Source organism: Heterodontus francisci, chromosome 2, assembly GCF_036365525.1.
Source record: "Heterodontus francisci isolate sHetFra1 chromosome 2, sHetFra1.hap1, whole genome shotgun sequence".
NCBI lineage: Eukaryota > Metazoa > Chordata > Chondrichthyes > Heterodontiformes > Heterodontidae > Heterodontus > Heterodontus francisci.
In genome coordinates this window covers 143,039,543-143,052,382 of record NC_090372.1, presented here as the reverse complement: position 1 = coordinate 143,052,382, position 12,840 = coordinate 143,039,543, and the positions used below count along the sequence as shown (strand labels likewise).

Sequence of the window (12,840 nt, the reverse complement as noted above, 5' to 3'; positions counted from 1 at the left end):
ATAAGATGCTTTCTTAACTCCTTGATGGTCTTTTTAAAAAAATACACAGTTCCACCAAATACTTCTTCATGTTTCAAGCTCTGAAGAATAATATTGATATTGCTCACAAATCAGCTATGTACTGAGATTTGATAGGAATGAGTGCAGGGCAACAGTTGACTTGGTAGCACTGAGTGGGAAAAGAGTGGGACGCTCAAGCTGAAAGAAAAAGAATGCAGAAAGTGGGATACCTCTGCTTGTCATGGACCTCCTGCTAATACAGTGTCTGGATGGGTGGTCCAGTGAAGGAACGCAGCATACATCAAAGTTGCAGCAAAAAACGCTGAGGAAAATAATGTGATATACAGAAAGTCTAATGGGGAGGTGGAGAGAGATTAGAAGGGCTTAAAGGGAATATGAAAAAAGTTGCAAATAATACAGAAGGAAAGAGTCAGGACTTTATTATTAAAGGTTAGAGAATACTTAAATAATAATCCTGCTCAGTGATGAGGGGGGAATTGTGGTTGATAAAAATATGGCAGAGATATCAAATATTTACAAATGATAGCAGAAATGAGAATGTATTTGTAGTAGAAACTATGTAGAAAAATTGTTAAAGATAGCTTTGGAAAAAGATTGGGCTCTGAAAAAACAGCAGAAATGAAAGTAGATAAGTTTCGGGGTCCTGTTAGAATGCACTTTAGGTTACTGAAGGAAGTTGTAAGGAAACCTCTACGGCTGTGACCACAAATTTTCAATCCTTTGTAGAGATGCTATTTATGGCAGAAAGCTAATGCATTACCAACGTAACACCTATTTCAAAAAGGACGAGAAGGATGATAGACTCACTGGCTTAAGATCAGTGGGCAAACTTTTAGAATCCATAATTCGAGATCAAATTAGTGAACATTTGGAGATGCATCAGTTAATTATAGATAGCCAGCGGGCAATTATCTAAATATATATTCTTTCATGGGACGTGGGTGTCGCTGGCAAGGCCAGCATTTGTTGCCCATCCCTAATTGTCCTTGAGAAGGTGGTGGTGAGCTTTAAGGTAAGTTATGTTTGAGAAATGTAATTTTTTTTGAAGTAACTGATCATACTGATAAAGGGAATGCAGAGATGCAAGTCCATGTTGAGCAATTTGCTTGTTGTAACTGAAATAACAGCTGTGAACAGGACTCACGTGGAGATAATACAAACAACAGTAAGCACAATAGCAATACAAATAAATATACCCAAAAAGCAACATAAGAAAAACTTTACATCCATTCGTAAATAACCAAATACTCCTTTAAGGTCCAAACTACCAAAGGCCAGCAGAAAATCCCAACTATGTGGGTAAGCTGTGCTAATGAACTGGACAGTGGAAAAAAGAATTGCTGAGTATTGTGTGGGACCAATTTGCATGTTTCTACCTTAAAGTTAGGGTCTAATGAGATTCTCCCACACTTGTGACATCTCAAGAGATTTGGAAAAAAATTGCATCACTAAACCTCATAACTTAGGCACTCCAATCTGATCACCTGATGCAACAAGGTAAATGCATGGATGAGTTCAAAAAATCACAAAACACACCAGCCCTATAGTGATTAGTGGTCATTGGGAGTATTGCATAGAACGGACAGCACAGAAACAGGCCATTTATCCCTCCGAGTTCATGCTCCACATTAGCCTCCTCCCACTGCTCTTCATCTCATCATATCAACATAACCAATCATTCCTTTCTCCCTAATGTTTTTATATAGCTTCTCCTTAAATGCATCTATTTACCACTACTAAGAGCATAAGGAACAGGAGCAGGACTGGGCCTTTCGGCCCCTGGAGCCTGCTCTGCCATTTAATAAGATCATAGCTGATCAGATTGTGACCTTAACTCCACTTTCCTGCCTGCCTCCCATCAGCCTCGACTCCCTTGTAGATCAAAAATCTGTCTAACTCAGCCCCGAATGTATTCAGTGACCCAGCCTCCACTGCTCTCTGGGGAAGAAAATTTCAAAGATTAATGATCCGCTGAGCGAAGAAATTCCTCCTGATCTCAGTCTTAAAAGGGAGGCCGTTTATTTTGATACTGTGCCTCCTAGTTCTACATCCCCCCCAAAAGGGGAGCATCCTCTCAGCACCCACCCTGTCAAAGCCCCTCAGAATTTTATTTCAATAAGATCACCTCCCATCCTTCTAAACTCCAATGAGTATAGGCCCAACCTGCTCAACTTTTCCTCATAAGACAACCCCAACCCCTTCATCCCAGGAATCAGCTTAGTGAACCTTTTCCGAACTGCTTCCACTGCAAGTATATCCCTCCTTAAGTAAGGATACCAAAACTGAACTCAGTACTCTAGATGTGGTCTCACCAATGCCCTGTACAGTTGTAGCAAGACTTTCCTGCTTTTATACTCCATCCCCCTTTCAATAAATGACAATATCCATTTACCTTCCTAATTACTTGCTGTACCTGCTTGCTAACTTTTTGTGATTAATGTACAAGGACACCCATTTCTCTCTGTACCGCAGCATTCTGCAGTCTCTCTCCATGCAAATATGCTGTTTTTTGTTTCTTCCTGCCAAAGTGGATAACCTCACATTTTCCCACATTATACTCCAATTTTTGACAAATTTTTGCCCACTCACTTAACCTATCTATATCTCTTTGCAGACACTATGTCCTGCTCACAACTTGCTTTCCTACCTATCTTTGTATCATCTGTAAATGTGGCTAAAATACACTCAGTTCCTTCATCCAAGTTATCAATACAGATCACAAATAGTTGAGACTCTAGCACTGATCCCTAGTGGCACGCCACTAGTTACTGTCTGCCAACCTGAAAGTGCCCCATTTATCTCAACTCTGTTTCCTGTTAATTAGCCAGTCCTCTATCCATGCCAATATACTACCCCCAACACCATGAGCTCTTATAGTAATCTTTTATGTTCCAACTTATCAATTGCCTTTTGGAAATCCAAACACACTCCATCAACTGGTTCCCTTTCTCCTCCCTGCTGGAAACATTTTCAAAGAACTCCAATAAAACACTATTTAACTTGCATAAAACCATGCTGACTCTGTCTGATTGTTTTATGATTTTCTAAATGTCCTGCTACTACTTCTTTAATAATGGATTCTAGCAGTTTCCCCAATGACAGATGTTAGGCTAATTGGTCTATCGTTTCCTGCTTTCTGTCGCATCTCTCCCCCAACCTTTCCTGAATAGAGTGTTACATGTGTGTTTTTTTCAGTCCGCTGGGACCTTTCCAGAATCTGGGGAATTTTGAAAGATTACAACCAATGCATCCACTATCAGCCTTTAGTCCCATTAGTTTCCGAGTTTTCCTCTAGTGATGGTGATTGTTTTAAGTTCCTCCTTCCTTTTGCCTCTTGATTTTCTGCTTTTCATGGGATGTTTCTTGTGTCTTCGACTCTGACAGATAGAAAATACTTATTCAAATTCTCTGCCATTTCCTTGTTTCCCATTATTAATTCCCAGTCTCAACCTCTAAGCGGCCAACACTTGCTTTAGCTACTCTCTTCCTTTTTCTATATTTAATCGAAGCATTTACTGTCTGTTTTTATATTTCTTGATAGTTTTACTTTCATACTCTAATTTCTCCCTCTATTACTTTTTTAGTCATCCTCTGCTGGTTTCTAAAATTTTCCCACTCTTCTGGCCTACCACTAATCTACGCAGCCTTTCCTTTCAATTTGATACCGTTCTTAATTTCTTCTCTACTGTCTTAGCTTTTGTCTTATTTTTACAGCCCACCTTAGCTATCTCTATCTTCATACCCTTGTAATTGCCTTTATTTAACTTTAAGACACCAGTTTCAAACCCAACCCCACCCTCAAACGGAATGTGAAATTCTATCATGTTATGATCACTTATGCCAAGAGATCACTATTCCTCGAGTTTCATATTATTTATTTATTTTTATTTTTTTATTTAGAGATACAACACTGAAACAGGCCCTTCGGCCCACCGAGTCTGTGCCGACCATCAACCACCCACAATCCTACACTAATTCCATATTCCTACCACATCCCCACCTGTCCCTATATTTCCCTACCACCTACCTATACCAGGGGCAATTTATAATGGCCAATTTACCTATCAAGTCTTTGGCATGTGGGAGGAAACCGGAGCACCCGGAGGAAACCCACGCAGACACAGGGAGAACTTGCAAACTCCACACAGGCAGTACCCAGAATTGAACCAGGGTCGCTGGAGCTGTGAGGCTGCGGTACTAACCACTGCGCCACTGTGCCGCCCATATTCTAACCACTCTCTGGGTAAAGAAGCTTCAACTGAATTCCTAATTGAACTAATGAGCATGATCTTATATGTATGAACCATAGTTTTGGTCTCCCTCAAAAGTGGAAAATCTTCTCTAGGTTTACACAATCACACCCTTCTTAATATGTCCTTTACAACGAGGTTACTAATTAATCCTGTCTCATTTCACATCACCAGGTCTAAAATAGCATACTCCCTGGTTGGTTCAAGAACATATTACTCTAAGAAACTGTCGCTAACGCAATATGAACTCATCCTCCAGGTTACCTTTGCCAATTTGTTTAGTCCAATTTATATGACCATTAAAATCACCCACGATTATTGCAGTGCCTTTCCTACAAGCCCCCATTATTTCTTGAGTTATGTTCTATCCTACAGTGTAGCGACTATTTAGGGGTCGATGCGCTACTGCCCCCAGTGACTTCTTTCCTTTGCGATTTCTTATCTCCACCCAAATTGAGAGGAAAGGCTGCATAGATTAGTGGTAGGCCAGAAGATTGGGAAAATTTTAGAAACCAGCAGATGACGACTAAAAAAGCAATAAAGAGGGAGAAATTAGAGTATGAAAGTAAACTAACAAGAAATATAAAAACAGACAGTAAACGCTTCTACAAATATAGAAAAAGGAAGAGAGTAGCTAAAGCAAATGTTGGCCGTTTAGAGGATGAGACTGGGAATTAATAATGGGAAACAAGGAAATGGCAGAGATTTTGAACAAGTATTTTCTATCTGTCTTCAGAGTCGAAGACACAAAAAGCATCCCAAAAATAGCAGAAAATCAAGAGGCAAAAGGAAGGAGGAACTTAAAACAATCACCATCACTAGAGGAAAACTCGGGAAACTAATGGGACTAAAGGCTGATAGTGGATGCATTGGTTGTAATCTTTCAAAATTCCCTAGATTCTGGAATGGTCCCTCGGACTGAAAAAAACACACATGTAACACTCTATTCAGGAAAGGTGGGGGGAGAGATGCGACAGAAAGCAGGAAACGATAGACCAATTAGCCTAACATCTGTCATTGGGGAAACTGCTAGAATCCATTATTAAAGAAGTAGTAGCAGGATATTTAGAAAAATCATACTGCTTCAGTGCATGACAGTTCCCAAAATGTCAGAAAATGTACGTAATGGTTAGATTTTCACAATCAGCAGAATTACTTTGGAAGTGAACTTTCTTTTTTCTTTTGGGCCTCCTTGTCTCGAGAGACAATGGATACGCGCCTGGAGGTGGTCAGTGGCTTGTGAAGCAGCGCCTGGAGTGGCTATAAAGGCCAATTCTGGAGTGACAGGCTCTTCCACAGGTGCTGCAGAGAAATTTGTTTGTTGGGGCTGTTGCACAGTTGGCTCTCCCCTTGCGCCTCTGTCTTTTTTCCTGCCAACTACTAAGTCTCTTCGACTCGCCACAATTTAGCCCTGTCTTTATGGCTGCCCGCCAGCTCTGGCGAATGCTGGCAACTGACTCCCACGACTTGTGATCAATGTCACACGATTTCATGTCGCGTTTGCAGACGTCTTTATAACGGAGACATGGACGGCCGGTGGGTCTGATACCAGTGGCGAGCTCGCTGTACAATGTGTCTTTGGGGATCCTGCCATCTTCCATGCGGCTCACATGGCCAAGCCATCTCAAGCGCCGCTGACTCAGTAGTGTGTATAAGCTGGGGGTGTTGGCCGCTTCAAGGACTTCTGTGTTGGAGATATAGTCCTGCCACCTGATGCCAAGTATTCTCCGAAGGCAGCGAAGATGGAATGAATTGAGACGTCGCTCTTGGCTGGCATACGTTGTCCAGGCCTCGCTGCCGTAGAGCAAGGTACTGAGGACACAGGCCTGATACACTCGGACTTTTGTGTTCCGTGTCAGTGCGCCATTTTCCCACACTCTCTTGGCCAGTCTGGACATAGCAGTGGAAGCCTTACCCATGCGCTTGTTGATTTCTGCATCTAGAGACAGGTTACTGATGATAGTTGAGCCTAGGTAGGTGAACTCTTGAACCACTTCCAGAGCGTGGTCGCCAATATTGATGGATGGAGCATTTCTGACATCCTGCCCCATGATGTTCGTTTTCTTGAGGCTGATGGTTAGGCCAAATTCATTGCAGGCAGACGCAAACCTGTCGATGAGACTCTGCAGGCATTCTTCAGTGTGAGATGTTAAAGCAGCATCGTCAGCAAAGAGGAGTTCTCTGATGAGGACTTTCCGTACTTTGGACTTCGCTCTTAGACGGGCAAGGTTGAACAACCTGCCCCCTGATCTTGTGTGGAGGAAAATTCCTTCTTCAGAGGATTTGAACGCATGTGAAAGCAGCAGGGAGAAGAAAATCCCAAAAAGTGTGGGTGCGAGAACACAGCCCTGTTTCACACCACTCAGGATAGGAAAGGGCTCTGATGAGGAGCCACCATGTTGAATTGTGCCTTTCATATTGTCATGGAATGAGGTGATGATACTTAGTAGCTTTGGTGGACATCCGACCTTTTCTAGTAGTCTGAAGAGACCACGTCTGCTGACGAGGTCAAAGGCTTTGGTGAGATCAATGAAAGCAATGTAGAGGGGCATCTGTTGTTCACGGCATTTCTCCTGTATCTGACGAAGGGAGAACAGCATGTCAATAGTCGATCTCTCTGCACGAAAGCCACACTGTGCCTCAGGGTAGACGCGCTCGGCCAGCTTCTGGAGCCTGTTCAGAGCGACTCGCGCAAAGACTTTCCCCACTATGCTGAGCAGGGAGATTCCACGGTAGTTGTTGCAGTCACCGCGGTCACCTTTGTTTTTATAGAGGGTGATGATGTTGGCATCGCGCATGTCCTGGGGTACTGCTCCCTCGTCCCAGCACAGGCATAGCAGTTCATGTAGTGCTGAGAGTATAGCAGGCTTGGCACTCTTGATTATTTCAGGGGTAATGCTGTCCTTCCCAGGGGCTTTTCCGCTGGCTAGGGAATCAATGGCATCACTGAGTTCCGATTTGGTTGGCTGTATGTCCAGCTCATCCATGACTGGTAGAGGCTGGGCTGCATTGAGGGCAGTCTCAGTGACAGCATTCTCCCTGGAGTACAGTTCTAGGTAGTGCTCAACCCAGCGGTCCATCTGTTTGCGTTGGTCAGTGATTATGTCCCCCGATTTAGATTTGAGGGGGGCGATCTTCTTGATGGTTGGCCCAAGAGCTCTCTTCATGCCATCATACATTCCTCTGATGTTTCCGGTGTCTGAGGCCAGCTGAATATGACTGCATAGGTGTTGCCAGTAGTCGTTTGCGCAACGCCTAGCTGTTCTTTGTGCAGTACTTCTGGCTGCTTTAAGTGCTGCGGATGTTAAATCGCTGGGGGCTTTCTTGTAGTTCAAAAGTGCAATGCGCTTAGCGGCTATGACAGGTTCCAGCTCTTCATTATGAGATTGAAACCAGTCTGCATTTCTCTTCGCACTTTTGCCGTAGGTGGTCAAAGCTGACTCATAGATGGCGTCTCTGATGTGGGCCCACTTGGTCTCAGCATCCCCTGTGGGAGTGTTTTGAAGGGCTGTTACAAGTGAATTTAGAAATTTTTGTAACAGCTGTGGGTGAGAAATTCTGCTCGTGTTGATGCGCGGGTGGCCCTTCTGCTTGGAATGATGCAACTTCTTTGGTCTGAGTCTAACCTTAAAGTGAACTAGAACCTCAGAAACCACCAGACTGACAGAAATCGCGAAACAACACATTTTCGTCAGTGCATCCTCATTACATATTCAAGGCAGGCTTGACTGGGAGCCAACTAACCACATGAGGGAGAAAGAAATAGAAAGTAATGCTGAAAGGGTCAGATGAAGATAGGTGGGAGAGGGTTCACATGGTGCCTAAATACAGGCACAGAGTAGTTGGGCTGAATGGGCTTTTTCTATGTAATTCTATGTATTGCATCCCCTATAGGTCACTTGCTTTGAAGGGTTGCAGGGGAGGAATATCTAGCATTGCTGCAGGACCTTAAGGAATCAAAAGAGTCCTTTTGTGTCTGTAACAATGTGACTCAACGCAATGTCTGAGGCATTTGCCTCTTAAAGGCATAAACTTTAAATACCCTTCAATTGAGATAGTACTGCCTAGAATTGAGCAAAGCAAGACTCAGTTTAAAGGCCTTGAGGAAAGGAGGCCCCACAAAGCTTAATCCAGGCCCATAGAAGGCAAACGACAGCAAGTGCCACCTTACCCCCATTAAGAAATGCTTTCTGAAACCTGGGTTACACGCCATATGATTTAGATAAGCAATGGCGAACATTTAAAGAATTAATTCATAATTTGCAAGGAATTTACATTCCCTTAAGGACTACAAATACCACAGGAATAGTGGTCCAACCATGGCTAACAAAAGGAGTTAAAGATCGTATTAGATGAAAGGAAAAGGCTTATAATGATGCCTAAAAGAGCAGTAAAGCCTGAGGTTTGGGAGGATTTTAGAATTCAACAAAGGATGGCAAAGGATACCAAGAAATTGAGAGAGAAAAACTAGAATATGACAGTAAATTAGTATAGACATAAAAACAGATTGTAAAAGCTTCTATCGGTATGTAAAAAAGGATTAGCAAAAGAAAAGATGGGTCCCCTAGGAGCAGAGATTAGAGAAATTATAACGGGGAATAAGGAAATGGCAGAGACATTAAACAATGGGCTTCACAGTGACACAGTGGTTAGCACCACAGCCTCACAGCTCCAGCAACCCGGGTTCAGTTCTGGGTACTGCCTGTGCGGAGTTTGCAAGTTCTCCCTGCGATCGCGTCGGTTTCCGCTGGGTGCTCCGGTTTCCTCCCACAGCCAAAGACTTGCAGGTTGTTAGGTAAATTGGCCATTGTAAATTGCCCCTAGTGTAGGTAGGTGGTGGGGATGTGGTAGGGAATATGGGATTAATGTAGGATTAGTATAAATGGGTGGTTGTTGGTCGGCACAGACTTGGTGGGCCGAAGGGCCTGTATCAGTGCTGTGTCTCTAAATAAAAAATAAATAAAATAAAAATACATTGTACCTGTCTTCACAGTGGAAGACACAAAGAATGTTCCTGAAATTGTGGAGAACGAATATGTTAGAGCTTTATGAGGTTGTAACTAGCAGGGCAGATAAGAGAGAAACCAGTGAATGTAGTGTATTTGGATTTCCAAAAAACATTTGATAAAGTGCCACACAACAGGTTATTGCACAAAATTAGGGCTCATGGAATTGAGGGAAATATAGTAGCATGGATTGATGATTGGTTAACGGACAGAAGAGAGCAGTAATAAATGGGTCATTTTCAGGTTGGCAGGCTGGAACTAGTGGTGCATCGCAAGGATCAGTGCTTGGGCCTCAACTATTTGAAATCTATATGAATCACTTAGATGAAGGACTGAGTGAAATGTATCCAAGTTTGCTGACGATACAGAGTTAGGAAGGAAATTAAATGGTGAGGAAGACACAAAGAGGCTGCAAAGGAATACAGACAGGATAAGTGAATGGGAAAGAATGTGACAGATGGACAGGTATGAACTTATCCACTTTGGAAGGAAAAATAGAAAAGCAGAATTTTTTTAAATGATGAGAAACTGGGAAATGCTCACATTCAGAAGGATATGATGTCCTTGTGATATGAATCACTGGAAGTTGACATGCAGGTACAAGCAGTTGGGAAAGCAAATGATACGTTAGCCTTTATTATAAAGGAACTAGAGTATAAGAGTAAAAATTCTTACTACAATTATATGGGCCTTAGTGAGACCATACCTGCAGTACTGTATACAGTTTTGTTCCCTTTACCTAAGGAAGGATATAATTGCCTTAGAGGGAGAGCAACAAAGATTCACTAGACTGATTCCTGGATTGAGGGCATTGTCCTATAAGGAAAGATTGAGTAGACGAGGCCTATAGTGTCTCGAGTTTCGAAGAGTTAGAGGTGATCTCATTGAAACATATAGAATTTTTTTAAGGGCTTGACAGGGTAGATGCTGGGAGGATGTTCCCCTGGCTGAGGAATCTAGAACACAGGATCACAGTCTCAGAATAAGGAGGCAGCCATTTAGGATTAATATGAAAAGAAATTTCTTCACTCAAAGGGTTGTGAATCTTTGAAAATGTTCTACCCCAGAGTGATGCGGATGTTCGGTTGTTGAGTATATTCAAGACAGAGATTGATAGATTTTTGGATGCTAAGGGAATCAAGGGATATGGGGCTAGTGCAGGAAGGTGGAGTTGAGGTAGATCAGCATGATCCTAGTTGAATGACCTACTCCTGCTTCTATTTCTTATGTTATGTTCTTATGATGGTATGCAAAATACCTCCACGCCCTACTTTCTTTTTAAAGGAAAACTGGCCCAAAACAAAAGACATGGAAGTATTACCTCAAGGATAAAGTTGTTAGTTAGGTTTAGCAACTTTCTGTTGGCCTTCAATGTCTGTCTCTTTACTATAAACCATTGCTTTCTTTCCATTTTCCTTTGTTTTATCAAACTGAACACATTTCTATTGGCCGAAAGGCCTGCACTTTATCCAGTTACCTTTTGTGTGGTACTGCGTCTAAAACCTTCTAAAATTAAAGGTAAATAACATTAATTTTTCACGTTTGTCCATAAGGTCAGTAACTTAATTTTAAAAAAAAGTCAAGTTCAACCTCTGATTCCAAGAACCATGTGTGCCTGTCCTCTATTAACTATGTCCTTCAAAGTGATTCCTAATACTGTCCTTAAGCATTGTTTCAATTATATTTTCCACAAGCAATTCTAAGCTCTGTCTAGTCCCCATTTCAAGTATGAATTGCTCACTGACATCTGACCCAAGTCTTGAGAACAAGACTGAAACAGCCACTCAAAAACCAATACTAATAATCAAAGTCAGAACTTTCAAAGTACTGGATTTGACTATCACCATCACCTTCCACAACTTAGGTAAGTACCAATATAATGGCTTAGAATATTAGTTATGATTTGAAAGTCCTCTGTTTATAAGTTATAGACCTCTTGCTCCAGTGAGATAAAACACTTCTCGAACCCATGTCCAGGTGAGCTGTGATGAGATAAGCAGCAGCACACAGAACAAGAAACAGAAGGAGAGAAAAATACATTATTTCCAGCTAGCCATCCTCTGAAGCTCAGGTGATTTGATGCAGCTGGCTGGTTTTCACCAAGTTTGTGCTTCTGGCATAAGACAATGCCTCAGGTATACTTCTCAACTGCAAATCTCACACTGAAGTTTTGTCAGTTGTTTATAGTCCTGGACATCAGCCAAGGAAATTCCACTGAAGAGAAAATCTGTGCTTTATTGTTAGTGTCAGTGGAATTAGTTTCTTTTGAGATCAATCACCATCTGTCTGAATTTTTTCTTTCCCAATTTTCTATCAATTATTTTATTTTTAATTTTGAATTATACATTAATACACACATTTTATATTCCAGTTCATAGAGCCAGATAAATGTCTGCTCAGACTTAAGATTGGAAGTTATGCAGCTGTTTATACGGATTGATTTCCCATTCAACATCTAGCTGTCTCTCAAATGCAACATTTCTTGGTTTGTCTATGGAAAGTGTAACCAACGTAATTTTAATGTATCCTTGCTGCAAGGGAACCCTGAAATTTTAGGGTTGCTTGGGGTTGGGAAAATCAGTATAAAGAATTAACCTTTCCAACTAGGTAGGGCAGTTTTTATTTCCATTTTTACATGTAATATTTAGAAATGTATTAAAGTAATTCCCCCTTCCCGCTCATCCCTGCAATCTCTCTGGCATTCAGTTTCCCTGATACTATATTGGTTGGCTCACAGCTATTAAATCATGTTTTCAAGGTATTGATTTTTTTTAAATGACTATGCTATGGCATTCGTGGATCATAGACATATACCACTTAAAAGGTATGTACCTAAACAGCAATTCACCACAACATACATCAATTGCCAATCAATCAACAACATTGGAAAGATGAATTCCTGGCAAAAATAATTTATTAAAACCAAGCATTTTGTCAATCAACTGGTTCTCAGGAACAATTTATTGCAGCTGTTAAACACTTACAGGCTGGAGTAAGTAGGCCAGGGATTCTTCCTGAATGATGATAATTGGCAGTCTAGTTATCTTTGTGGCATGGAAGAGTGTCTCCACACTGGCCATGATCTGGTCGAAGCGTCCACCAAGTCCACCGAGCACCACAACATCATCGACCTAGCACCAAAAATGACATTATTTGCATTAATATTTCATCATTCACCTGTCCTTTTCATCTTAGCTACAGAACAAAGACCCAACATTAATTTAAATAATAGCCAAGACTTCAATTTCTGACACCAGAGTTAGCAGCTTATTGTTTTCAATGATGAATGCTAGAAGCAATTAGATTCAAATCAGAGCTTCTTTGTGATTTCAAAAGCCCAAACTCTACTCCACTGTGGAGGTCTTTACTGATTGATGTAATTCCATGATTTAACATTTTGAATGTATTATAGTTGCAATAATTATTCCTTTGAGATAAATCAATCTGTAGGTTTCTGAAGCTTGAACTAAGTAATGTGGTTCCTTTTATGAGAAGAAATAGTCATATCTCAGCAGAAATTGGATACTATAATGCATTTAACATCGTAAAACTCTCATTGACTA

The 12,840-nt window shown here is 41.4% G+C and overlaps 1 protein-coding gene across 9 annotated transcripts in view; it reads right to left on the bottom strand.

Moving 5' to 3' along the window:
- Positions 1–12,840, bottom strand: part of tpk1 (thiamin pyrophosphokinase 1) — a 439,182-nt gene that overhangs the window by 175,395 nt on the left and 250,947 nt on the right. For all 9 annotated transcript variants that reach the window (XM_068011462.1, XM_068011518.1, XM_068011480.1 and 6 more), the window contains one exon: positions 12,262–12,408. In XM_068011462.1, coding sequence (XP_067867563.1) covers positions 12,262–12,408 — 147 coding nt within the window. The remainder of the gene's footprint in view (positions 1–12,261; positions 12,409–12,840) is intronic.